We start from the raw sequence: 27,902 nt of genomic DNA on the forward strand, positions 1-27,902 counted from the left end.
ATATTGTAAACTGGAATCATTATGCCACCTACTGGCAATTTTCAGCGCTACACCAGAAACATTTACCTGGTGTAAACGTCTTTAAGGTGAGAACACAGGCAGAACGAGTATTGCAGTCTGCACTCAGTGACAATGTTTGTACTGTCCTGAATGTCAGATCCCCTGAGCGGGTCCTGCTTCTGGCTTGGGGCAGAAAGGCACGCTAGCCACGTCTTTATGTGCTCTAGAGTACCAGCCTGCTTCAAAACGATTTGCCTGCATGTGCTGTGGGTTGGGGCATAGAGCTCTTAGCACCCTGTGAACCCTCTGAACAAACTCTGCATCTCTAACACCTCCATCCCCACAGTGTGGTGCTAGCATGTACAACTGAAGGATTTCTGTCAAGAGCTAACTTTTGCTCCTTTTTGCTTTCACCTCAGGTTGACCAGACAAACTTCATTGGGAACTGTTGAGACCCAGGTGCCTCCCCCAAGGTTTTGCTGTATGCTGAAAATCATCCAACAAAAACTAACTCATGAAACACATTTCTTGCACTCTGGCACCTTAAATTACCAACTTCCACACTGTACAACTTAGTGAAGAAGCCTCTTTCTCCTTTCCTTGAGGACTTTTGCAGTTGGATAAGCAGCAGGAGAATGACCCAGTGCTCCAATACTCAGGATTAATTTACCTTGCTTTCCTAGCAGGGACTATTCTTGATACTTCTCTTTCAGGTTTACCTTACCTCCATTTTCCACCCCCAACTTCAGCACTTATAATCAGGAATTATTTGTTTCCACCCTCCTGGTAATATATATCTGGAAAAGGATAATGCTTTAGTATAGTAATTTTTGTAAGTGTGATTAGCAAATGCTGACATAGATTGATGGCCAGATGACAGCCAGCTTTGTCTGGTTGCAATTGACTGAACTCAGACTTAATTCCTTGGGGGAAGAAATTTAATCATTAGTTTAAGTATGAGGAAAAGAGTTTGGACTTTTTTTTTTTTTTTTTTTTGGAAAAGCATTATTTCCTTGCTGCAAAAAGGTCCACATCCCATCTTTGCAAGCAGAACAAATATGGGTGTAACACGATGGTAACCTGGAAGATGTTTTTACAGTGTTTTGAATTCCTCATCTGCTCCTGTTTACTACAAAAAACATGCCTGCGTCTCTGTTAAGCATTACTGTGCATAAACCATGCAAGCAGTGTGTTGAAGAACTACAGCATCCATTAAGCTAACTACAGAAGAAGCAACGCCACACAGAGCAGTGCTACGCATGCGCTCAGATTCCTGCGTTGTGGCTTGTATGAACACCACCTGTAATCATTCAGTGTCATTCACTGCTTGAATGTGTCATTCAGTGCTCGAATGACAAATTGCTGTGACGTTTGGTTTCCAAAAATATGAAGAGTGGAAAATCCTTATTTCTTGGTATTCAGTCTAAATGCCGGGCTTTTTATTCCAACTGATTTCTACCTACATAATGCCACAAGGTGGCCTCTACATAACACAGCATTATCGCATCCCTTACAGAACCACGTATGAAAGTATTTTTGTTTTTTCTTTACTGCACTACTGGTAATCTAGCACCACAAAATGTCATTCCTTCCTTTGTATTTCAAGCTGAAGAAGATTTTCACATGCTTTGTAGAGTGGGTTCGCTCACATGGAAGGTATGACCCAGGGAACACCTCGGTGGGATGTTCTGCTGGAAGAGAACTGTATTCGGTAACCAAGTAAAATGTTCTGTCAGATGTGCAAGGTCTCTGCCTTGGGAAATCCTGTGTCCAACACGTGAAAGGCTGCTGTAATTCACACAGCCTTAAGCAGTTGCTTAAATTATACTACAGTTGCTTCTGTGCTAGGAGAAACTGAAGAAAGAAAGGCCAGAAGTGGCATCAAGTTAGCAGTGTATTTCTGGCCTACCGTGAAATTTTATGCAATTTTCAAGATGGTTGACCAAAGACCACTAAAGATTGGTTTGCATCATTTCTAAGCCCACTCTTCCTTTATACATATCTATATATTTGTTTTTTACACTTTTATAGTGGGATTTAAAAGCATAACAACGCAATTGGAACCGGATCAGCTTTTTCCAGATGACACACATTTTCTTTGGTGTATTAAATAAACTACAAAAACTGATGCAGTATCTACTGTTAGTAAATCTGGATTGAAACTAACTAAAAAAGAACAAAACTTGAACAATCATATTATTTGACAAAGCAACAGAAACTAAGCTTGGCCTTCAACTCATTCTTCAGCTAAAATAACAGAAAATTACAGTGTCTCTGAATTCACATGGCTACTTCTTGATCTCAGAAATGAAGAAATGATTCTTCTGTGTCTTGTTTTTCCTGAAGCATTAGCTACTCTGCTAGTCATCTTCATCAGTAGTTGTGGAAACACTTTAAGTACATACATATAAACACATTCTGGTTGTTCTTGAGAAGCTGAAACTGCAGTTCTTGGCTTTAAGTACCTCTGTAAGCACCTTCTCTGTACAAGGCAGATATTTGATACATATCTATATAACCTTACACATGCACAGCTGATACCTGAGGGTGCTTATCAGCTGCTGCTTCTTTGAAATGTAGCACTTACAAGAAGAGCTGCTCATAGCTTTATCTTATTGTCTTGTTTCACTGCATTGGCCTGTGATTCTTTTGTTAGTCACAAAAAGCTATTATTATAGCTGTTAAAGCTATTATTGAAATAAACAACTTTTAAGGGTCTTCTACCCTTAAATCTTTGCCCTGTTTTGCTGAAGGAAATAACTTGGAGGAGAATTATACTTCTGTGGCACTGTAAGAAAGCTAAATAAGAATCCTGTTTATGTCTTAGGTGCATTCCTATTTGTGTGGGCTGTTACGCTGAGTCACAAGGCAAGTAGTAAAGCCTTTCAGTGACAAGCATGGGTTAACACCTCAAAGAACTGCTCAAATGAACAACTGTGGTGAATTAGAGGCATTATCTACCATTAATCAATGGCAAACAAGCTGATTTTCTATGTGTTGTTACATTGCTATTCAATGTGTTAAACAACAGCTTCATTAAAACACCATGATTGGCAGTTTTACAATAGTAGTATTTCCTGTGTGATTTAAATAAATCTATGCCAACCTTAGATGAGAGGTAACTAACAGTCCTAGGGGACTTCAGTGATCCTCACACTATTTTTATACTTTTTTTTCTTTAATAGTTCAGCTTGAAACAGGATTTTTCATTTCACAGATCAGTACTGTGAGCTAAATTAGGTATATGTTTTTAGGTAAATATATTTTTGGATTCATAATACAGGCCTTATCATATAAAATCCTTCCAATTGCAGTATAAAATATTGTTCTTGCTATACATTTTCTTTTTTCTTTTCTTTTTTTTTTTGAGTTAGGTAAGATTGAGTTGTTTTTATATTTCTCATATTACAGCTTGTCAATCTGGGGAAAAAATAGTAGCATAAGTCCTTTCAAATGCCTCTTCCCCTTCTAGCTACTTGCTTTCATTATTTGTGTACCTGTTTGACAGCAGGCTCCTCTGGGAAGCTCTGCATAATATCTGGTGAAATCCAGGGCCAACTGAAGCCTTGCCAAGGACAGCAGGAGTCATGAATTTAGCTTTGTATTTTGCTTTTAGAACTTTTATTTTTAGCAAATAAAACAACAATTAACTACAGGAAAAAAATGCTGCAGGATTTAATCTGTAAGCTTTTCCTCAGTCCTAGGCCTGAAGAATTCAGTAATGCATCTTGAAAGTGGTGTTCACTCCAGGTGACAGAGAAGCTAGTTTCTAGTTTGGATTTACATTTCTTAAGTGCAAAGGAGCGTTTTTAGATATTGACATGCCAAAATAATAAGTACTGGAAAGAGGAAGCAAAATTAAATAATTGGCAGGAATACTTTGTATTCATGCAAGAGTTATGGCCAGGGAGGAAGGAAGAAATTAAGTGCATAAGGGCTTAACAAAAACATACAGAAGCAAATTGCAGGCCCAGGTCACACCTTTTTAGGACAGGGGGTGGGTGGGGAAGGGTACAACAATCAAACAAAAAACCCCACTGACCTGCTCATCCCTGAAACTCATTTTATTATACGATACCCTTTTCTCCATAAAATAACATGGTGTCTGATGGAAATGCAGTTGGACTTTCAGACAGCTGCAGTGCAGGTATCTGGAGTAGAAGCATTCTTCAGCAAGACCACAGACAGCTTGAGCCCAGGTGGACCACCAGCACACCCCCTTGCAGGTTTTTACACAGCTGGTTGTCTGGCTGGATAGTCTCTGTGACAGGGAAAAGACAGGGAGACTAAAATGTCTGAGCATTTGCAATGAGAAGATTCTCCTGGCACGCAAAGCTCGCAGTGGCATCTTGACCTAAAAGGTGCACACGCAGGAGAGAAACACGGGCACTGGATGACAGATGCAGTGTGATATGGGTTTGGAATATCTTCTAAGGGAAGTCCTGTCAGGAAGGAATCCTCCTGAGGGTTCAGCAAATGGGTCTGCTCCTTCCTTAGTAGAGGCAGTGGTGTGCCTGAAGCTCACGCAGAGCAGCAGACTTGGGAGCTGTGCTGCAGCCGCTCCACACGTGTCACAGCTCTGCTGTGGCTGGCTGCTGGTGGTACCATGAGGAGAAAAGGTGAGATATGGGAGCAGCCGTGGTTCAGGCTGGGTTCAAGCACTCCCTAACACAGTAATTACTGATTATATTCCTCCTATCTCACCCCTGGATGCAGGTGCAAAAAGTAGGGCTTGCTGAAGTCATCTGATCCAAATCAGTTCTTCCTCCTCTCACTCAAGTCTCTCATCGTTGAGATAGTAAAATTCAGTTACACTGCTGCAAAGCCACAGCAGATGACACTTTCATCAAAAATGCAATGCTCCTAAACACCTGGCAAGGCACTATTTCAGATCACTAAAATCAGGTCAAGTTCTGAATAAGTTTCCTGACCAAAAGACAACTTCAGGTAGATGACTGACAAGTCTGATAGTTATGCTGGACAACAAGAACCATGGTGGGCAGCAATCTCTTTGACAGAGCTCAGAGCTAGTGGAAAGAACCTGCTCTATGAGGTATGAAAAATAGCATAAGGGTAATGATAATCAAATATTACAAAGGAACTACAGATCAACCCACTTTGTCAGAAAAATTGTTAATGAGGATACCAAGAACTGTGGATAAACAGCGTTCTACATATGGAAGCGTATTAAGATCATGGTTAAGACGTGGTGGTTTTACAGAGGAACAGAGAGAAAGTCTTGCCATTTGTTTCACATACACAGAATTCTTCATTTGAGAACTGTTTCATTCAAACCAGACTCGAGTGAGCCACTCATTTTCCAGAGCTTACAGAAAACTGTTAAATGAGAAAGCACGTATCAGGCAAGCTGACCGGAGGGTCAGAACTATGTGCACCAAAGCCTGCATACAGAAATGCAAGAATACTCCTCACTAGTCCCCGAGGTAAAGGCTGACGTTAGCAAGCTGCCAGCTCTGGAGACAGCTCCAAGGGCGTTCTCTTATTTATAGCCCTGCAGAATAAAGTGGCTCAGGTCATGCACCAAGTATTCAGGCAATCTCGAAAGTTGTAGTTGACTGCTAAAAAGCAGTGGTTGACTGCTAAAGCACAATGCACTAATCCTGAAGATCCATAACTTTGGGGAATCCTCAGTTGTGCATTATGTCTCCTTTCTAAATTTAAAGAGGGTAGCAGCATTTGTCATCATCTGACCACAGCGCTACTGTATGCTGGAGATGAGTGAATTCTAGTTTTTGGTTTATTTTTTATTTTTTAAAGTTTTTAGTTTTTCATAAAAAGCTTCTCTTTTCATCTGGGAAGCAACTCATGCTGCTTTTTAAATCAAGAGTTAAGAGATGGAAAGAATTCCTTCACAGATGTTAAGGGACTTGCCACTAAAAGAAGCATACTTGAAAAGTGTAAGATCACAAAAATGAGAATTTGAGATACCAACAAATTTAACAACCTGTACTCAGAGGGTGAAAAGCAAAAACCAAACCTCCCACGTCTGCGCAACGTGGTTGCTCCCTAACTAGTCTCAAGATTGCCAGTTGCAAATGCTCAGAACTCTGGACAATGAATTACTACTTGGTAGAATACTTATGCTTAAAAGCCATTCATATACACGTACACACAAATACTCATACAACAGTTTCTTCTTAAACCTGGTAGCTGAAATAGCCATTATATTAATGTGCATCATTTTGCCTCTCTAGCATTAATGTGATGTGTAAACAGCCAACGTTATCCACATGTTCTCCATTAGAAAAACAGGCCCCTATGTTTTCAAGCTCCATGGCTCTAAGCTGATGATTTGTAGTGAACAGCAGGAAGGCTTGAGATACAAGACATCACTTGGGAAACAAGGTGTGCCAAATATGAAGGCATTTTGTTCTCACTTGGATAAGTGACAAGGTTGATGCGGATCTGGGAACTCTGCCAAGCAGATGTGCTCAAACTTGTTACAGGGGTGGAAGAGCAACTGGGAAGAAACGTGACTGCTCTGCAAGCACTGGGTCTCCAACCTCCCTCCTTCAAGTGTCTCACTGTTGTGGAATTAAGCACACAGGACTGGAAACACATCCTGGATCATCAAACCTGAATCTCCAGCTACCACAGGCACCCTTCTTAGGCTGTTGGATTTTTTTTGTACCATATCTAAACCAAACACTTCCCCACCCTCTATTTTAATCTTATACAAGACAGTTCCCTGAATGAACAGGCAACTAGAGAAGCACACATCAGCCACAATCCTGATGCGATTTTGCATGTGTTCAAGCCCTCAACACCCTTCTTACAATTACTGATGACACCACGCTGAGGCCAGTGTTTTTGGAGGAACCCCTTGCAGCACTACCCCATCATCCAAATAGGAGATTAGTTGCCATGACCAACTACCCGGCTTACTCTTATGCTAATACTTGCTGTGGGCATAGAGTTACTCCAGAAATAACTCTGACAATAATTGCTCACTTCTGATGATTAAAAAAAAGTCTGGCTCTTAGACTTACCAGAGCAAAAGCCAGAGAATAGAATATGCCAGTTATTATTATTATTATTTTAGTCCTGCTTTGGCTTATTACTTCATTAACAATGGCAAAAACCTTACAATGTTCAAAATGAGTTCTGGCCACTACTTGTACAATGACACTAATACTTGCCATTGTTAATGATACCTTTACAGTTTTATCTACTTTCTTCTCCAGCTGGAGGATTTGGTGGCACACGGCCATCCTGTAATGAACTAATGCAGCAAGGTGATTTTCCTCCTTTTCGGTCAGAAGCTTAATGCTATTTTAAACACACATACACAGAAGTCTAAGCCTATTGGCTTCACGACAAAGTACTATTAGCAGGGATAGAAGGAAGTAAAGTATTTCTGCTCTCCAAACCAAACACACAAATACTTCCTTTCTACATTCATTGTGGCAGTTCCATCACCACAGAAGGGTTTGGTTTCTTACCACCAAGAGTTGTTAAGACTTCAGCTCCCCCAGTAATTAGTTAATAGCACAGCTGATTCACATGTGATCACACAACTTCATAGTAATGAAATACAGTCAGCTGTTAGGAGAATGAGTATTTGGGCAACTTCTCCTCTATTTAGATCCAAGCATTTCACAGGCCTCCTGGAAGCCGCAATCCCCCTCTGAAATAGTCTTCTCTAAAAAGTGACTTTACTCTTACATAAAATATTTTGACAAGTTTATCGTATGCAGATGAGAGAAGCTCACTTAAAACAATGGAGCAATGGAATGGAAGCACGTTATCACAAAACACAAAAGTATTGACTACTTTTCTGAAGGTGGGATATTCACCGTACTATTATTTGAGTACGGCTTTCAATACACAGAATATCTGAAAACTAGCATTTAAAGTAGCAACTTCAAGATTCAAACATAATTTTGACTTTTTGAAAATGAAGCTGAGATTAAATACAACTTGAAAAACCTAAATCATCAACCTAAATTACAAGAGATAGTTGAAACTGTTTATAGGGCACTTTGAAGTATGACACTAGGGTGTGTATTTGTTCCAACACACCCACAAGAGCAGGCAGCCTTGGAATGTAATATTATCTTGATATTTAGATTTTACTTGTTTCACAACGCATATAATGTTCATTTAAAAAAAATAAAATCACAGAATGGGTTGGGTTGGAAGGTACCTTAAAGACCACCCAGTTCCAACCCCCTGCAATGGACAGGGACACCTCCCAGCAGACCAAGTTGTCCAAAGCCCCATCCAGCCTGGCCTTGAACACTTCCAGGAATGGGGCATCCACAGCTTCTCTGGGCAACCTGTGCCAGTGCCTCACCACTCTGAGTAAAGAATTTCTTCCTTATATCTAACCTAAATCTACCCTCTTTTAGTTTAAAGCCATTACTCCTTGCCCTATCACTATGCTCCCTGAGAGAGTTCCTCCCCCACTTTCCTGGAGGCCCAAGAAAATGGTTGCAGTTTCTGTAAATCCCAGTAGTTTTCTTTCAAGCTAAGCATGTAGAAAACAGCTTCCTTCCCAAATTCAAAGAACAATGTTATTCAGAGAAGTGTATTATTTTAAAGTAAGTCACATCTATATAAGTATTTTATAATTGTTTTAGGGGCTACCATTTCCCAAAGAGAATTCAAATGGCTCGAGAATTAAGGACAAAACCAAAAACCTGTTGGAAACTGTAAACACGGCCATCAGCAACATACAGATGTTCAAATGAGAGTCCAATAGTCAGCTGTCTATCTATACCACAGCACTCCAGGTAAACAGTACCTGTATTGAAGCAGTGATTTGTGTTAAACAGAAACAAGTATGTGCCACAATCAACTTGAAAGTAGCAGAATTTGCTTTGTAGCCACTGACCACGTTGTTATAATCTACATAAAGAGATACACTATAAAACTATCACCACTATGGAAACGAAGATATTCCAGATCTGCAGTACTTGAAGTCTGTGCAATCCTTTCTGTTCTACTTAGTTACGGGACAGTGCAACACCTCCTGCCCCCTGTACTGCATGTTGATATGAGTCCAGCTTAGTCCTTCGTGGTTGTAGGGGGAAAGTACTGTAGCTATAGTAATTGAGTGAAAATAATTTTGTTTTCCAACCAAGTTCAAAATCAACCTTGCAGCCATGAATGCCCACTTCAATTAGCAGGTATTAATAAAACATGTGAAAAGTTGTAAGAGTAACTTTCACAATTGTTTCTAAATTAATCGTCTTACCTGTGTTTTGTCAATTCCTCCCCCCAACAGTAGATATTCACAGCATGCTTAGACTATAAAGAGAAAGAAATAACATCAAATGCTGAAGAATGCATGTGTATGCATGTGTGCAAGTACTTGCATTTAGTCTCATTCCAAGGCAGAAAACATTTAACAGGGAACAAGACTAAGTTGTGTAGAGGTAGAATACGAGCAGTACCAACAAAAGCTAGCATTCCTCCTCTAACGCAGCAGTTCAATATAAAGATCCTCACGCAAAAACCATCAGCTTTCATAAACTAAAGAATTTGCATTGTATAAAGGTTGGGGTAGCTCCACACTGCTAGCATGACCTGCATCACTTTGTATTTGGAAATTGCAGAGTCACGACTGCTTCCCTTTGTACCAGAAGACTGGGGACAAAATACAGCTGCAAATCTCCAGACATCCAGTCTTCTGTAATACCCGAAGATCTGTCAAGATGAATGGCGGAAAGAAACTATTTGTGAGTTTCAAAATGAAACTTTATCTTCTGCAAGGTTTACTAAATACAAAAATGTCTGTCCCTTCAAGAGGAAAAAAAAAAACAAAACCTCAAAACCCCATCATTCTAGCATCTGTCTTCAAAATTACCACTTTTCAATGTAATACACAGACATTTAACTCCAAAATTTGCCCACTTCAGAAAAACAAATTGCAGGGTGCTCTAGGATACATATGACATAAAGCAATGGACTGATGTCACAATTTATGCATGAGGTTTTTTTTTTTTTGTCCTTTCCCTATTCTCCCATCCCTCCTGCTCCCCAAGTGTTGAAACAGCAGTCTCTGATAATGATAAGGCAGCCTACATAAACCTACATAAAAGGAAAGATCATTTCAGTTAGGTCTCACTTGAGAAGATAAGCTCCTGGAGCTTTTTTTTTTTTAATACCAATAATGATTTGTCAGCACTATGAAATAGCCTGGAGCTACATGCAGTACCTGTCTGTGATATAAGTGTTCTGCTCCAGAATACTCTTTAACTAAGAAAGAGGTGTAACTCCTTCAAAATGGAGTTATACATAATCATTAAGTCATGCTAGCTTCTCTATACTCAGCTAATGAATGGGGTAGCTTTTTCAGCATCCACTCTTCAGCAAGCTATCAACATTGATAGTCACATTTACAGTGTGTTTGTGTACGTGTATACATATATATGTATACACATATTTTTTAAATTAAAGGCACTCTAAGAATAAGTCCTAAATCACTCTCCAAGTAAAAACTCTTTCAGAACAGCCTCTAGAGAATAACAAAGCAAAATACATTCTAGGACATCATGCTGTTTTTCAAGGACATTAATTTCATATCAAGTAGTATAACATGAAGAACAACTTTGCAGTGGCATCTTTCATCCTCAAGTACTCTTGTGCTCTGTATCACAAGAACAAACAGGATAAAGGACTAATTCTGCCTGGTTCTTTCACACATCCTAGGAAAAGCAGTTTCACAAAGTATTACTGCAGACAATAATAAAGATTAGCTTGTAGGCACATGAGTGTTCGTAAACTTAAAAATCATTCTTGGATTCGCTGAGATAACTACATGGATTTCACAGAACTACAACAGCGGTGGGTTTTTTTTTTTTTTTTTACTCACATCACCATTGAGCAGACATTATACATATACATTCTATTACAGCAAAATTGATTTGTAGCTAGTTGAGAACTAAAGAGCATACAAGCTGAACCTGAATTTCAACCCGAATAGCTAAAGGAGTTATTTAAAAACATGACAAAAATCACTCAGTAATGGACAGTAGCCAGAGTTCTGTTGATATCAACGTCAATGAATCCTGTTCTTATAGTCTAGCAGCTGCCTGAAAATGGTAAAAAAAATCATTTTAAATAAGGCACAAATACTAACAACTTAATGTTTAACACTGTATTATTGATGCTGTCAAAATACAACTTTTGACAGTTTAAAATAATGCATTCTTTTATTACATAAATATCAATAATGATTCTCAAGACAATCTTACCTTGCCATTAGAACAAAAGCACCATCCACAGTTATAAATGGTGGAAACCACGGCTGTATGCAGAATTCAGTATCAGCCCATATGTTCATATTTATAGTTCAGCAAGAGTTTTTGAATAGTAGAGTATTTCATTTTATTACAGCAATTACTTCTTGTATTATCTGGAAGACATGGCCATGAATTTCTTCATCTTGTCTATAAAAACCAGGAGACATCAAAATCCAAGTTTCCACCACCTTTACGATATGTTTCTTGAGGAATAATCTAAGAGCTTCAGCCATTACATCCCAAATTCTGAAGTTAGCCTTTGTTACCTTTATATTTAAGTGTTCCACTATCTATCCATTATCATATTGTAGTTCCTTTATTTATTTTTTACTTGACAGAAAAAATACTTGGAAAAGCATTACGTCCTTTCTCAAACTCTCTGGAGTGTGAAACACCTCTAAGTAATGCATAATTCTAGCAAAGAGTTATGCTATGCATATCTCAAGAGAATGTCCCACTAAATTTTCAGTTTTGGGATGTCCCAAACATTCTTCCCTGTAGCTGACTGCCCTGGAAAGTGCAAAACCTTTGGTGGTTTAAATAACCAAAAAGTATCAAGTTCTTATGACCAAGTTCTACTAGGCCTTCAGAAGTTAGCAATAATGACATGTAAATTAAGTACAAACTATAAAATGAAGCAACAGGAGGCCTAAAGCTGTTGACCACTACTTAAGTTCAAAACTCATTAGTTTCACCTGTAAAGTAAAAACCACTTGAGGCTATCAAAAGTCTTTCTCCTGCCTAGCACTTCAATAAAAGCGCATATGCTTGATGTTAGGCATGAAAATAACCCTAAGCACTTTGTTTCCCCATAGAAAGTAATTTGGTGATGCATGTGTATTATTAAGTGAACAGCTGGCACTTCATATGATTTAATTAGAAAAGCATCTTCCTAATCACAAAAAAAGCAGGAGCAAGCCTAAAAACAAAAATCCCTCAGAGATATTCATCTATAACTTTTAAATTAAAATAGCACAGGATGGCAATAGGAGAGGAACAGTTTGTAGTTGTATTTTCAATGTTTGCTATTTTCAGTTTAAAGTAGTATGAATTTATCATGAGTAAATCCAGTTGTTGTCAAATTTTGCAAAGCTTTGTCAATTTCTTAAAGGAGGTAGTATATAAAGGCTATAATTTGAATAACATGGCCTCATCTGGCTGTAAACATTTTACGAACAATAGATATATCTACAATAAAAAGTACTGTGGAAGAAATTGTTCTAGAAATCATTTTTATGAACTTGAAAAGAAAAAAGATACATTTAATATATTTACTTATTTGCATGTAGTTTAAATGATACAGAACAAGATTACTGTGTTAGAAATCCACATACAATATAAAAACATTTGTTAGACAAATTCACCATTCTGCTCACATTTGTAATAACTGTTTATCCAAGCTTAACTTCAGGTATTTATAATATTTCATACATGAATTTTTGTCAATGTGCAATGTTTCATAAACAACTACACAATGTGAAACCCTGATTTTTGTAGTAGTTTTTCAACACAATCTGAACGTAATAGCTATTTGCATCTTAACACATTGGCTTTTTGAAACACTAGTAATTAAGGCATCTTTGCTGTATAGTTTCTCAATAGTGCAAACAAAAGTCTTTAATTTTGATTAAAACAGAAGAAATTCAATATTTCAAAGTTTCTTTAACGTAAGTGGAAGATAGTTGTGCATTTTGGAGTTCTTGTGAAAGAAACACTTAAAAGCTCTTAATGCTGATTACTCTTGTTGGTTCATTTTAACTGGTTCTGCTGTCTTGTCTTCATGATGGTATAATTCAACTTTTTACATGACGTTGTAGTAAAACACAGTAGCATTTAAATGAATACCTAGTAAGTGAACGAATCCCAAATGCAGCAAAGGCATACAGTTTTCATAGTGCACTTTCACCTCACTGAAGTAAAAGTTGCTCCTACTAGACATTTTTCCACTTCAATGTGAAGTAGATTGTTAGGATTTTGTTAGTGGTTTCATTAAACAGCTTGACAGTTCGGTTCTCTTCCGCCAGTATTTCTCAAAAGGCTTTCAGAAATAGTACATATTTCAAAGATATTTTAGGGGATTGTTTCACCACATAAGCACACCATTTCTCAATCATGTCAGTGTAGTTGTAATAAATAAGCATTTACATCCTAGAAAGAAAAAAAAAGGAGAAAGTGTTTGTCACATTGCTTAAGGCTGTAACATCAACTGTATGTTTGAAGCAGGGCAAATAATCAGGACCATAATACAATAAAATTATGTTACAGTAAAATTATGTTTAGGTCAAATTTCAGAACGGGTTATCCACAAATTCAGGATTATTTTTAATTAATGCTTTTAAGAACACTCCTTTATGCTAAAAAGCCTACAAGCACAGTGGAATTAGTTTCCAAAGCCATCAACTTGATTTTTCTTCTGCTCTCTGCATGCACACCAATGGCAGGAAAGAAAACCATCATCATTTAGTGAGATTATGTACACAAACTGTGTTTATTAAGGGTTATATCTTCCCCCCACCCCCTCCAACATTCTTGTACTATTCTTTTTGCTCCCTACTTGTTCAGGTAGGTGGCCTTGGTCACAATCTATCCTGGTACACCTTGAAGAGCAGCAAATGAACAGAAAGGGTACCTGAGTCTTAGAGAAACAAACTGGCACTTGCTGTAACTATGTTGACCTACCAGATGAATGGGGCAATCTATAATAAAACCTTCAATTGCTCTACCAGTTGTGAGTTAGAACTCTTTTCTTCTGCATCACATCTGCAACTCTGCAAGGAGTTTGCAGCTACCCTTGTAGAGCTGTCAAAATTACAGGTCACAGAGGCACAGCAGTCCCAGGACAAGAAATAACTTATTTGCTTCATAAAACAAAGTTACAAATTCTATACCCATAGAACTGTAGATCCCACAAAGCTCCTGCAGATATAACAAAGCAGGCAATCTCCACGTTCTTTTCAAGTTTACTCTAATCCTAGCTCTAGCCACGTGGCTGGTTTATGTCCTGGCTCATTCCCTACCTTTATTAGGTCATTTTATTAAGTCATGCCAGGGAGATGGAGGTCTCCTCACTCAGTGTAACCTTTGGTACCCAGCCTCAGAAAACCATCTTTACAAAGATGAGTACCATGACCAGTAGGTCATGCATTTATCAGACACCCTTACGCATAGCATTAAAGCATAGCATTAAGCACAGTCAGATGAAGAAAGGCAGAGGGGGGTTCACTTCAGATGGAACCACTCTTCTGCTCTCCCCAAAGTCACCATTTTCTAAGCACTAGGCCAGCAAAAACTTGCCCCAGTCACCTGACATGCAAATGCAAACAACACTGCTAGGCTCAGATTCTCTAGGTTGCATCACCCTTACACAATTGGTACAGCAGATTTTAGAGAAAACATCTGTCCTTCCACAGTCTACCTACTCACCTGAACTATTTTCTACATTGTTTTAAAATCTTGCTACTATTAACAATTTTATTAAGGAGATAGTTTCTTTATAAAGGAAAAAAATGATAAAAATTCACTGTTAGCATTTTAAACCACACAATCATCATCATTCGGCATTCACTCTGGATTTCTCCAAAAAAATGGGCAATATACTTGAACATTAGTGAAAATATTCTAGCAGTAAATCTATTTCTGTCCTTCAATAGTTTAAAGTAAATAACATCCAAAGAGAGGAATACTGCAAATGATATAACTATATTGATTACTAAACACAACTGGAACTGGATTACCTTAGCTATATTACCAGTATATCCTGGAACCAGAGTAAGATGATTCTCTTGTTCCCATAACCCACTTAACAGTTCTTTTAAAATGTGAATATTTCTGAAAAATAACAGATAACAGTTTGTAAAATATATATTTTATGCTGTAGCATATATTTTATGTATTATAATTATATTTGTAAAATATGCGATTCAGCAGACTTGATTGTACATATAATATTGTATATAGGCTTAGTCTTAACATTGCCACGAAGCTGGATCAATTTTTTTTTATTTCTATAGCATTTATGACTCATGATATGACTATTCCATATTTGTTAGAACTCCAGTTAAAAATAATAAACAAAAAAACAGGACAACCCTTAAAGTAAGTTTCCAAACACCATCTGTGGCTTGAGAACTGAAGAACTAACTCTACGTGCTTTTAAGCTTTTACTTGATGATACTTATGAGTATCTTCTGTAGATAAACTTGATCAGCAGGGATACATCTCAATACAAATTGAGATGAACAAGCTAGAGAAATATTTAAATATTTTCAAATACTATACTCACCTATCATCTGCCCTCTCTGTATGTGAAGATAGTTCTGACCACCATCTTTTAATGACAGCCTGAAGCCAGTTTAAACCAACTATCACATATCTGTAAGAACATATTTTACACAATTTAAATACCCACAGGTCAGATAATGCATTAATACAAATAGGAAAGCAACATATTTTCTATTCTGGAAGAAAAATCTAGATGAATTCTCAATTTTACACACCTGCCTATGTTTTCATTTTCAAAGTAGTAAACAGAAGCTCTTGTAAGAAGCAGAGATGCTTTGATGTTTTGCCTGAAAGCTTTCAGGATTTTGTATTATGGAACATGCTAAAACCTCGGTGCCATTCTGCTTTACTATTTAGGATGAATAAATCTACATGAGGGCAAAGCTAGTTCACCCTTATCCTTAACCTTGCATTAGAGTTTTTGCACCACTGAATATTTTAAAGGAGAAATGAAGGTTCCCAGCAACCTTCTTTAGGTAGGTGCTTCCCAAAGAAGGCAGGGCTGCGGGGAGGGAAGAAAAGTCCAGGAACTAAACACCTTTGAACACAAGGGAACCAAATGTCCAGGAAGGAATAATATTAAAAAAGTATCTGAAACTGATACTTACTCCTCATATTTGCTTTTAAGTAGTGATTTCACTAAAGGCAAAAGATCTACACAGCAGCCAATTGAAATATATGGTTTTTCTTCCTGTAAACTTAAAAAACAAGATGTTTCAGAAGTGCCAGAACTTCAGGGAGGATACAGTAGATTCTCATCCCCCACTTTTGTTTGTACCTGTTCGTAAGCACGGGAAGGCAGTCTACTACTACTCCAAGATCCTGTATCCTAGGAACATCGAAGATAAACAAGTGTTACTAGTAGAACATAGCTCAACCTGTTTCCCTTATGATTTAATATGTAATTATAGCTAAGTTACAAGATTTAAGGAAACCCTAAAAAACTGCAACATCTTTGTGACTGCTACTGCTTTAAGAATATAAAGTAAGAGATTCTCAATTTACCTCACTAGGTAGGCTACCAGTTCACTTATACTTCTCCTTCTCCAGAAGGTTAAAGCTACATTCAGCCTCAGATTCCTGCTGAAAAGAACTTGAGCCATAGTTTCATGGTCCTGAGAAACCTGTATAATGTTTTTAAGAACACAAAAGTTTACTGAAAGTTAAATGCCAGTCACGACACAATAAGCTGCTCTAATATGGTAATGTAGTATATGAAAATATACTTTTCTACCTGTATGTGTGGTTCTAGAAATCTACTTAATAAATCTACTTAATAATGGTCTTAATATGGAAGTTTCCATTAGAAGGGAGCATAGATTAAGACTACTTTACCCAAAAGCTGCAAGAATAAGGTCTGTAAACACCTAAATAGAGGTATCTAACAGTTACAAAGAGCACTCAAGTATAAACCTATAGCTCTCACCAACTCAAAAGCGTTTACGTAGCTGACTATTAATTTTGAAAACTTTATTAATGGAACCATAAATGTAATTACCAAAGGTTCACTTCTGAAAACACTTGTTCTCAAACTGAAGTTTAAGTACTTTATTCAATTATACCTTGGATTGGAATGAACACTGTACTGCCACCCACATCTCTCAAATCCAGTTAAACAGTCATCTATGGCCAGTGATCTGGTTCTTATGTTTCTCAAAGGAATCTTGCCTCTGTCTTCATTTGTCAACAACTTCGTCTCTGAAGTTGAGAGACATGGATTTGACACGCGTATCACTCAGTGCTTAAGGACTGGCTGGATGATCATATTCAAAGTGTTTCAGTCAACAGCTCAATGTCTGGATGGAAACCAATGACAAGTGGTGTTCCTCAGGGGTCAGTACTGGGACCAGCACTATTTAACACCTTTGTCAGTGACATGGACAATGAAATTGAGAGCACCCTCAGCAAGTCTGCCGATGACACCAAGCTACATGGTGCTGTCTACACACTGGAGGAAAGGAATGCCATCCAGAGGGACCCTCACAAGCTTAAGAGGTGGGCCTGTGCGAACCTCATTAAGTTCAACAGGGCCAAGTGCAAAGTCCTGCATCTAGGCTGGGGCAATCCCAAACGTGAACACAGGCTGGGTGACGAGTGGATTGCGAGCAGCCTCACAGAGGACTTGGGGGTGCTGGTGGCAGCCCTGTCACAAAAGACATCTATTTCACTTCAGTATCTGACCTTCTAGCCAGTTTCAGAAGCTCTGAAAGCATTTATGGAGTTTCCTTAAGTAATCTCATCATGAACACTTTTATACAATCATTTAAATTACTTTCATGTACACCAAGCTGACACTGCTATTGGAAGTGGTCCCATCTTACCTCACTAGGTTATTCCCATCCATACACCAACACTTTCATGCTTCCATAAACATGTACGTGGCAATGCATTATACCAACCATGAAACCTAACCCAGTCAAAAGAGTATTTTTCCTTTGGTGCTGGTATAATTTTAACCCAGACTATGCTGTCAGATCTAAATTCCCAGGCTGACGAAGTGGCAGAACAACTACTGTTGGCAACTGAATCACAGTAAACAGATTAATAAAGACTGTAAATCACAAGCCCTGAGCTAATTTGTATGTTAAGAAAATTAATCTAGTCAAAAACTTCCAAAGCTAACTACACAGAAACTAGCAGAAACTCAACTTACCTCTGAAAAAAATCCACTATATTTGGATGAGGGGCCTTCTGTTTGAGATGAGCCAGAGTCACTAGAATTCAGCAAGTGTGTACGACTGTCGTGCAGTTTTGCTGGCAGATTCCCTGCACAAGCCAGTTCATTTTCTTTATTTGCCATGTCACAGCCCCTTGATTTAGGGAACTGTTTCTTTTTATAACAAGGCTTTGGAGTATAACAACGAACTTTTCTTTTACAATATACTACTTTGAAGAGAGACAGGGGACTCGTCACTGTTTTTCCAACTGTTATTCTACAAAAACAAAGCAGTATTTTAGTAAAGGTCACTCTAAATTTAATTCAACACTAAGTTAAAATATATCATTATGAATTTAACAGTAAACTTGCAGGTTACTGTTTTACCCCCAGTATATACCTTCACAACATTTATGTTATCAGAAATGAGAGCTACCTCCAATATCATTTTCCTGCTTTTTTAAAAATGGAAAGGACTCATTGTTATGGAAGTAGACACAAAAAACAAGTACTGTGAGTAAAATTAAGATCTTCCATTGTGTCTGTCTGGGTGTTGCAATAAATTTAAACTGGTTCTTCCTCCCTCCCTCCTGAAACTCAGACTCTTATACAGCAAGGCCCTCCTACCTGTTTGTGTATGAAGCCAGCTGTTTTGGAGATTTCTTACCCTGTGAGAAAGGGAATAGGGAAGAACAAACTATTACGAAAGAGACAAAAAATTCCACAGTTCATGTAAAAAAAATAAAGTCCTCGTTTATCACGAACTGGACTAAGTTTACCACAGATCCCCTCCCACACACTCCTATTCTGCAACTGAAGCACAGCTATATTAACATTCCTGTAATTGTCAAGTATTTCACAGTTACATATAGACAGACTAGCTCTGCCACAGCTGTCCTTGGAACATCACAGTCACTGACAGGCTTGTGGTATCTCTGGCAAGAGGTAGGATTGTGACATCAGAGACAGATTCTTTACTTACTAGCAAACTAAAAACTGTGTCTAATATAAAAAGCCTTCTGAAATTTGATGTCAAAACTGCATTTCCTGTCTCTCATACACATTTAAATGTATAATGCCAATAATACAGGCTGGCAGATGCTAGAAAAAATAACAGCTGAAGAATACTCCTCCGCCAAAGCACAACAAAAATCAAGACCAACGTAGACAGCACCATCTTGATTATCCTGAATTCACATGAAACATAAGCACCCTGATAACACTTAAGCTGTGTAGGACAGTAATATTCTAAATGAATAACAAAATTAATTCAAGGTTGTGCCACAGAGATTCACGAAACCTTCAGAAATTAAGCAACAATTCAAAGATGAATTTCTAAAGATTTTTTTCCTTACAGTAATCTTCATTAAATGAAGCTTTAAAAACACTGAAGATGAATTGAATTGTGACATTCTGGTCTAATTAAAAAAACAATTCGTGCACTAATTAAAAAAACATTAAGATGTTAAAGTATCTTCATATAAACAGGTACTACAATTACAAACTGCAAGCATTTAAACTTGAAAATGTGTACTACTGATGACATTTAAGTTGTGCACATCTGCAAAACACTGCCAAAACAATGACTTTTTTGATAAATGATAAAACCATGTGGATTTCAATACATTGCCTCAATACATCCACAGACACAGAGGATACTGGCATCTTTATCACTGCTTCAAGTGATCTAACAGTAAACTTACCTCCCTACTACTTCCTCTGTACTCCATCAGCCTGCATTAGCAGATTTCTTCAGCAAGTAACAAAGGTAAGAAGTTATGAGAAAGTGTTTGTGGCTTGCAAAAAATCCAGTAAAAGTACCTGTGTTATTAGACAATGTGGTAGATCGAGCTGTATAATAACAGAATGGCAGATCCACTTCAATGCAGCTATTTCACCTGCCCCATCTGCCACTTTTGCCATGTAAGCTTTTAGCAAGAGAAAACTTTGATAATAAAATTCCTCCTCTGAAACAGTTATTGGCTAGATTGTGGAAAAAAAGGCATGAGCAGAACCACATCAGAACCTACTCCTCATGTGGACAATGATACATATCTGTGCAATCACTGCATGTGTTATAATGCGTATTTTTCATAACATAATCACTATTCAAGCTCAAGTTCTACTGCACATGCAAGCATGGAACATGAGCACTACATTTCCAGTTTTAGACTGCTAGGAGCTATGAACTTCTGTTTGAACATTTACATCAGTTTCAACAGAGGACATGATAAAAACCTTACCTCCTTCATGATCTTTCTAGTGGAAGAAGAAAGTCTTTTTCTGGGGAGATCAACGAGACAACCTTCGATATGCAATACTTTCTGTTTTCTAACATTGTGGGCTTCAGAGGCCATAATCTCTCAAATCCCTATTTTCAAGGGAAAGATCATCTTTAGTCATATTTTGTGAAACTTTCTTCAAATGCAGCTACCAAAACCAGTTAAAACAGTTCAACTATTTGCAAGATATACCACAACAGAAATAAACAGACATTACTGTTTAGCAAATGTTAGCTGGAGGCCTTTATAATTATTAACATGCTGATAATCACTTCAAAATTCTCACTTAGTTTTCCTCAAAAAGGAAATGACTTCCCCTCTCCTCCATGCCCAAGAAGCAGACCAGCTGTTTTCAGACCAGCTCAGTATACCTGCACTGTGAGGTTCCACACAGACAAGAATTAAAGCAAAGAATAAGACAAATTATTTAGGAGACACCTTCCTGCTAATCTATTTCATCTACCACCTGAAGAAAAATACTAGGTCAAAGTGAGGAAAGACAGCTAAATAACAATCTTTGTTTTTCAGGAATAAGATAAGATTCACCAGACGAACAAAGGCTAAACAAAATAAAAAGAAAGATCTCCTCTTAACTCATTGGCAATTCCCCCCCCCCCAACTTTTCCTCAACATATAACCTGGCTACTGCTTGTAGTAAAGAAGTCTTTGTACCACAACAAACCAGTAACAAAGTGACCGAAGTACTTGTTTTGAAATATGCAAACATTTCTATAAGAACCAAGCACAGTACTGAGACAGACCAACAAAATCCAAAACAAGTATGTACAACTAAGTGATACAGAAAACCCTTTCCTTGAGATTGGCTTCACAAACTACATCATTGTGGAGCACTATTCTTACCAAAATGTTTCAGCAAAACACCCTACCTTACTTTTAAGAGCATCCACTTATTCTAATTTTTTCCACCCTTAAATGGCAAAGCTCTGGTCCCAACATTAGTGCTTCAGTTTCTCCCCCCACCCTTAATACCAACAGACCTACCCCTTCTCTCCCATTTAGTAGATTTATCCCATATTAAGAACTTCACTGAGCACTGAAAAATATGGCAAACAGCTGCTTAGTCAGAGATCTTTCAATGCAGTAGCCAAAAGCCATCAAATAAAACAAATAGCTGGCAGGTTCAAAACAAAGTAGGTGGTATACATCTTCACAAAGTTACGCGATAGGATACTGTGTAAGCTTAGCAAAATATTAAAATGTTTTTCTTTAACACCATTTTCTTTCGAACAAGATCAATATCCAAGAATCTCATTTGATCTCTCTCAAAAAAGAGAGAAGATACACTGACAGAAATCCTTACCCTACAAGAAAGGAACACATAGCCCTCAAACTAACAACTTTGGCAAGCCCCAGCATTATTTAGGCAAGACATTTAGCAGTTGTCTTTCCATACTTCTACAGATACCACGTTAGATAAGTCTAGTTCATTAACTTGACTCTTTTTTGTTGCAGGACAACCTGCAACAACCAGAGCTAAATCCCACAGAATCGACCTGTCAGATGCTAAAAGTTCCATAACCTTGGTTCCCAGAGAACCATTTTTGTGACTGTCCCTGTGACACAATGACAGCTTACAGCCCTTTGAGCGGGACATCCAGATGATTTATTAAACAGGCAAGTAAGAAGTCAAACTACCCTCATCTTTCATGCAAAGCAGTGAGCAAGAATCTGATTCCTAATGTATAAAACAGCACTGTTAAACGGGAACACATTTCAATTAAGAGTGAAGAATAATGTAAGGGAAGAAAGAAACATCTAGCACGAAAATTTGAAAAAAACACACAAGAAATCAGTATATCAGGATTCAATATTTGTGTCATTTTCTTAAACTTTTGAGAGTCAAAATACCTGAACTGGAAAGAAAAAGTTTTCCTACGTATGAATGTGCCCAAAAGAGGAAAGTAAAGAGGATTACACACTGACAAATTTGATGTGAGAACATAATGCCCTCTAGCCTCCCAGTTGAAACAGGAAAAGACAAAACTATCAGTTCTTTCTTCAGAGGCCATGAACAGAGACTCCGAAAGGCCAACAGATGATCTGATATAAAGGAGAACCTGGTGAAATGAAGCAAATCCCTCACATTTGTGCTCAGTTTCCTATCGTTTAACAGAGGTTTCCATAGTTTAACATTTTTTGTGAGGGTCTCTAAAGATGCAGAAACAGCAGTAAGCATAAGCAAAATAAACACTATCATCCCCCCCACCCCAACTCAAACTGGATGGTATTCACCCAAAAGTTGTAAGAACTCAGTAAGAAATTGCCATGTTATTAACCAAGGTACAGAACCTCTTCCTTAGAGCTGCCAGCACACCTACAGAAATCACACGTGGAAAATACAGTCAGTATTTAAAGATGGCCCCAAGGAAGATCCAGACTGACATCCCTGTTGTGCAAATTGGCAAACAATGCAATTAAGAACAGAATTAGTAGATACAAATAATATATTGGGAAAGTCAACCTGGCTGCCGAAGGCATGTCTTGCCTTGAAAAATTAATGGAATTCTCTGAGATTGTGAAGTACTACAATATGGATAAAGGAGATCTAAACGATAGATTTTACCCGAGTTTCTGAAAAGCTTCCAGAAGTTACTTACTCACTTAAGTCTTTCAAGTAAGCTAAGCAACCAAGTGATATGAGGGAAAGTTTTTGCATGGAGAAATAGACCGCTTATTGCCGTTTCTTAGCTAAGCAGTTCCTATAGTGAAGATCATCACTAGAATCCTGCAGAAAGAGAACTGTGCTGTTTAATGCTGTTTGACATATTCATAAATTGCATCACAAAGGGGATGATATGGTCAGTCTTAATTTAAGTTACACCAGGCACTAAAGATGAGGATTAACTAAAGAATTAAAGGACTGTGATGAACAATAACCAGAAGCAATGATTATAGATGAATGTAGAGGAAAGCACGCATGTCTACAGGCATGAGGAAATTCTGGGTTCATACACAGAATTACAAGCTCCAAGCTAATAATAACCACCCACAATAATATCATAATATGACAATTTACTTTAGATCGTTTGGATGGCTCAGTACTCCATATGGATCAATAAATAGTTAGAAAAACAGACACAGTACTGTTGTGACAGCGTGTAGAACTAATTCGTGCCTGTATTTCAAATATGGAGTGCAGATTTAGACTCCTTCCCCTCAAAACAAAAAGAAAACACCTCATCTCAAATAACTTACGATGAAAATAAAAAAGGACTCAAATGTGAGTAAAAAACAATATGGAATACCTTCCATACAATGAGAAATTGAATAGACCAAGACTTTTCAGTCTGGAAAGGAGGTTACTTATAGCAAAGAGGGGAAATAAAGGCCTATACAATGAATAGCTTGGAAAAGTAGCACAGAGATAGTTCACCATCTTGCCCAATATAGGAATTAAAGGGGTAAATGACACTAGCCAAAGACACTTAGATTCAAAACAAACAAAAGAAGGTGGTTCTTTGTGCATATAATAAAGCTGAACTTGCCACAGGATGTTGTGAATCTAAATGTTTAGAGGGCAGACTGCAAAGTCAAAAAAAATACACTGAAAATGATTAAATGCATAAACAATCTACGTAGCCAAGAGCAGGAAACAAATAGAAGAATCTGGTATGTCCAAACCTAATACTGCTATAATGAACTTAGTCCACATCAAGAAGCCTGCTTCCAAAGGTTTAGCAACACACGACAAAATGCTCATTGTTCAGCAATTAAAAACATATATGCTAGAGAATGAAAGGTACTTTACAGGCCTCTGCAGAACCTGAATTTCTTATCTGATAACAGATTCTCTAGGAATAGTTAGACACTACCACCCACTGCTGTGAGATATATGTGGGGGGTTTTTAAACTGGCACTAGCTATTATTTTATACTGGATCAAACAGCTCATACCTTAATGTCACAAATTTGATGATTCCCTTATGAGGAAAACAGCTAGCAGAATTTGTTCCAAACTGTCCTTTATCATCTCATTACAGCCAATGAGACTCCTTTGCTTTATATAGTTTTAAAAATAAACTAAGGATAGAGCAAAAGTCTTCTGAGCTCAGCCTTAGCCCTTTATCAGGCAATCTTAAACCTTGTCGTAAATTGTGACAGACTGCAAATCTGAATAAGAGATGAACAAGTTAAGAAACTCCAATTCTCTCCCTTACATAGGTTGACATCTGCTTAGAGAAGACACCCTTCCTTATCTCTCTTTCACTCTCCTCAATTTTCAGGAAACAGAAAGACTGAAGTAACAGCAGCCATATATCCTGGTAAATCAGCTTATTCATACCCAGTCACAGATATTACCTTGACAAAGTTTTCCTGATAACTCTAATGCTATTATCTTTTTTTTTTTTTTTATAAAAAACCAACCACCTCTGATCTCTCCCAGATGCAATACACCTTTAAAGTTATACCAAAGGTGGGCAAAGAAAGAGCGCTGAATGGCTTTCAAAGACAGCACTAAATGGCTTTAATGCACGTAACTGTCAAAGGCAAGTATTAACAAATGCTGCCACTCCCTCCCATCGTCCTATGTTTTGGGCACGGCCCCCAGAAAGGGACAAACTTTTCTTCACATGTTATGTAATCTCCATATGTATTAACATAAGATTAATTTCTTACAGAACAGACTCAAGTACTTTGCATGACAGCAAAGTAAATGTAAAATAGTTATATTTAAGTCATCTGCAATACACTTTAAAAGAAACATTCCTTCTGTTCTACTCTTTGCCCAAATTCCTGTTTCTTTTTCCTGTAGCATTCCATATATATATAAGCCATCACAGATGTTCTTGTGATTCTCCCCCACCCCCACATTATACCAAGTGCACATTCTCAAGGATGACAACATTGATCTTTATTCAATGCAGCTGAAAAAGTTAATTAATTGTTACTCCCCAAGGAGGGGACTTCATGCTTTGAAGGCATTCGAAACTGGCATACATCAGGGAACCAGTAAAGGACAACTAATTTTACTCATCACTGTCAGATTTAAAAAGCTTATGAGAAATCTCCAAGAATGGTTTTTCCAGATTTACTTCCAAAAGGGTAATTCATCTAGAAAAATAAGTTAGCACAATCTTATGATGCAGAAGAGACTCAGTTACCTTGGCATGATTTCCTTTAAGTCTGACTGACAAACATTACATACTCCATCTGTTTCAATTTTAGATGGTTTCCACATCCTTTGAATATGGAATAGCTTTTTTTCTCTAAATTTTCTTTTTTACATTTATGCCCTAGCAGTTCAGTAGGTGTTATTTACTAAATTATCTTAAAAAAAGTGGATTTCAAGGTTTGATGGAATACACTAACACCACGTTTTTGTGCAACACTACAAGAAGCGCCTTATAAGCCAGCAGGACACAAATTTTAGCCAGCAATACCTGTTAGGCCTTTTTCAAGTTTACAGTTTCATTTGGACAAAAATAATACGAATTAAATTTACAGTAAAGACAAATACTATAAAAGTAGCAAGTTAACTGCTTGAGCTCAGTTTCCAATTACTTACACATCGAATTTGTATGGGGCCTGCTGGCCCAAGCAGCCATAATGAACCTTGGAAAGCGACCACACATCAGAGTTCAGTCAAGTTTACAGAGGATGAATCCAGGTGTGGGTTAAGTGCTCCTTGCACAGCCTGATAACTGAACCTTATTTAGTTCTTGGACAAAATGTTTACATCTGGAAGTAAAATTTACAAGCATGTTAAACTGCTATGAAGTAACACGATTTTAAAAAGTACTAAAATGCTCAATAGTAGTCCTTCACTAACAAAGAGATTTTCTTTACCTGTTGATTTTCATTTATTAACACTCCAGGAAATGAAGCTTGGAAAATTTCTATCACTACCACTATCTGAAAGTTGTTATATTGGAAATAACGTTCTATCACATTGAAGCTCCCCCATTAATATTGTGAATAAGCTTTAAGAAACTACTCAAAATTTAAACACTGCAATTTTTTTCCCCCTACTCACCGCTCAACCCAGAGCTTCAAAAATCCGTAACAAGAACTCCAAATTCAAAGAGAGATGTATTGGAAAAGCCCTCCCCCTGCAAGCTTACTGGTGACACAGGTACCTCCCTCATCCCCTCGCGGCCTGTGACTGCACTTCATAGCAGGTGAGCGCATGACTTTTCACATTACCCTGAAATACACATCCTGCTATTAGTGAGCAGTGACTGGTGACAGTTTATGGATACAGTGCATCCATACGCCCCTGTAATACTACATACAGGAACGTAAGCAAATATACTGTTATAAAAATAAAGCCATTAAGGTATCTTTAAAATATTATTACATTCTCAGTTATGAAGTTCAGGATTTGAAACCAATGGTGGCTTGAATGCAATGAAATAATATTACAGACATTTGAGTCAAAATTAGATTCAGTGATAATAAAGTGACAGCTTTAGACTAGAATAGTTTGTTCTTTCAAGCCAGCGAGGCCAGAAAGCCACCAACCTGCCATCTGTTATGCTTTCACTCCATGGAGCAAGGCTAAGCAACCTTTCTGTCCTTCCCTGTCTGCAGCCACACAACGGAAAGAGCAAAAAAGCAGGGGAGGGGGCAAGGCAGCACTCCCATCCCGAGCAGAGAGCTGCTTTGAAGCGAAATGACTTCGCCTCGCTGCCAAGCACGGCGTGTTACCAGAACGAGCACACAAAATCACGGAGCTACTTCGCAGCCTCTGTCTCCTTCGCAGGTTTCACTATCCAGCGTTTCTTTGTTAGCTCCGTACTCAGCAGCGTGCCGAGCTACCCCAGCACAGCAGTAAAGGAGCTCAAGTCCTTTTAACAGGGCAATTACCACAGGACCTCGAGGCAGGCGAGGATTTCTCCCTTCCCCGCTCCCCACGGGAAGGAGGCAGGTCACGCCCAGGCGGCGCGGCTCCCCCGGCAGGCCTCACGCCCAGCTCGCCCCGCTCCCGGCGGCGCCCCGGCCGCTCCCGCCTGCCTCTCCCTGCCTCTCCTTCCCACCGCGGGCTGGCTCCGGCCTCCCGCACAGCGCGGAGCCGACCCGCACCCGCAGCCCCCGGGGACCCCGCGGCGGCGGAGCCGAGCAGGGGCAGCCCCGCTCCCCGCAGGGCCTCGCCGCGGCCCCTCCCCGCCCCCGTTCCCGATCCCACTCCGGGCCGAGGAGGGGCCCCCGCCACGAGGGACCTCCGCCCGCCCGCAGCCGGCCCCAGCCCCTCCGCGTCGCGGCCCCGTCCCCGGGCGGCGCCCGGCACTCACCCTCCGCTCATGGTACCGGCCCGAGCCGCGCCGCGCCGGAGGAGGAGCCGCGGCAGCCTAGGGCCGGGGCGCAGCGCCCGGAGCCTGCGCCATTCAAACGGCGCCGCGCTGCATGCTGGGCCGCGCCCCGCCCGCCGCCCCGCACCGCGCCGCACCGCGCC

General features: G+C 38.8%; 1 protein-coding gene across 6 annotated transcripts; it reads right to left on the reverse strand.

Annotated features, from left to right (window-relative positions):
* Positions 1-5: 5 nt before the first annotated feature.
* Positions 6-27,888, reverse strand: KATNBL1 (katanin regulatory subunit B1 like 1). 6 transcript variants are annotated; one of them, XR_010831761.1, is made up of 13 exons: positions 27,742-27,888; positions 26,016-26,188; positions 20,451-20,578; positions 18,835-18,875; positions 18,205-18,484; positions 16,557-16,675; positions 16,330-16,380; positions 16,160-16,249; positions 15,553-15,642; positions 15,005-15,098; positions 11,223-13,418; positions 9,221-9,273; positions 6-797 (listed from the first exon to the last, which is right to left on the reverse strand). XR_010831761.1 is itself a non-coding variant. In XM_048058706.2 (11 exons), the coding sequence occupies exons 3-11, from the start codon at positions 20,562-20,564 to the stop codon at positions 13,386-13,388; spliced, it is 912 nt and encodes a 303-aa protein (XP_047914663.1). In that variant the 5' UTR covers positions 20,565-20,578; positions 26,016-26,188; positions 26,972-27,424; the 3' UTR covers positions 11,733-13,385. The 6 variants fall into 6 exon arrangements, 3 of the variants coding, with proteins under 3 accessions (XP_047914663.1, XP_047914664.1, XP_047914665.1); XR_010831760.1 differs by having other exon boundaries at positions 6-4,261; XR_010831759.1 differs by having other exon boundaries at positions 6-9,273.
* Positions 27,889-27,902: the final 14 nt, after the last annotated feature.

This window comes from Anser cygnoides, chromosome 5, assembly GCF_040182565.1.
Source record: "Anser cygnoides isolate HZ-2024a breed goose chromosome 5, Taihu_goose_T2T_genome, whole genome shotgun sequence".
In the NCBI taxonomy this organism is placed as follows: Eukaryota; Metazoa; Chordata; class Aves; order Anseriformes; family Anatidae; genus Anser; species Anser cygnoides.

Coding starts and splice junctions, on each gene's coding strand:
- KATNBL1 (XM_048058707.2), bottom strand. CDS start 20,564: ATGGCCTCTGAAGCCCACAATGTTAGAAAACAGAAAGTATTGCATATC. Junction 16,676..18,204: donor ATAGTGGATTTTTTTCAGAG/GTAAGTTGAGTT, acceptor AACATTATACAG/GTTTCTCAGGACCATGAAAC. Junction 13,419..15,004: donor ATACTGGTAATATAGCTAAG/GTAATCCAGTTC, acceptor TTTTCTTTCTAG/GATGTAAATGCTTATTTATT.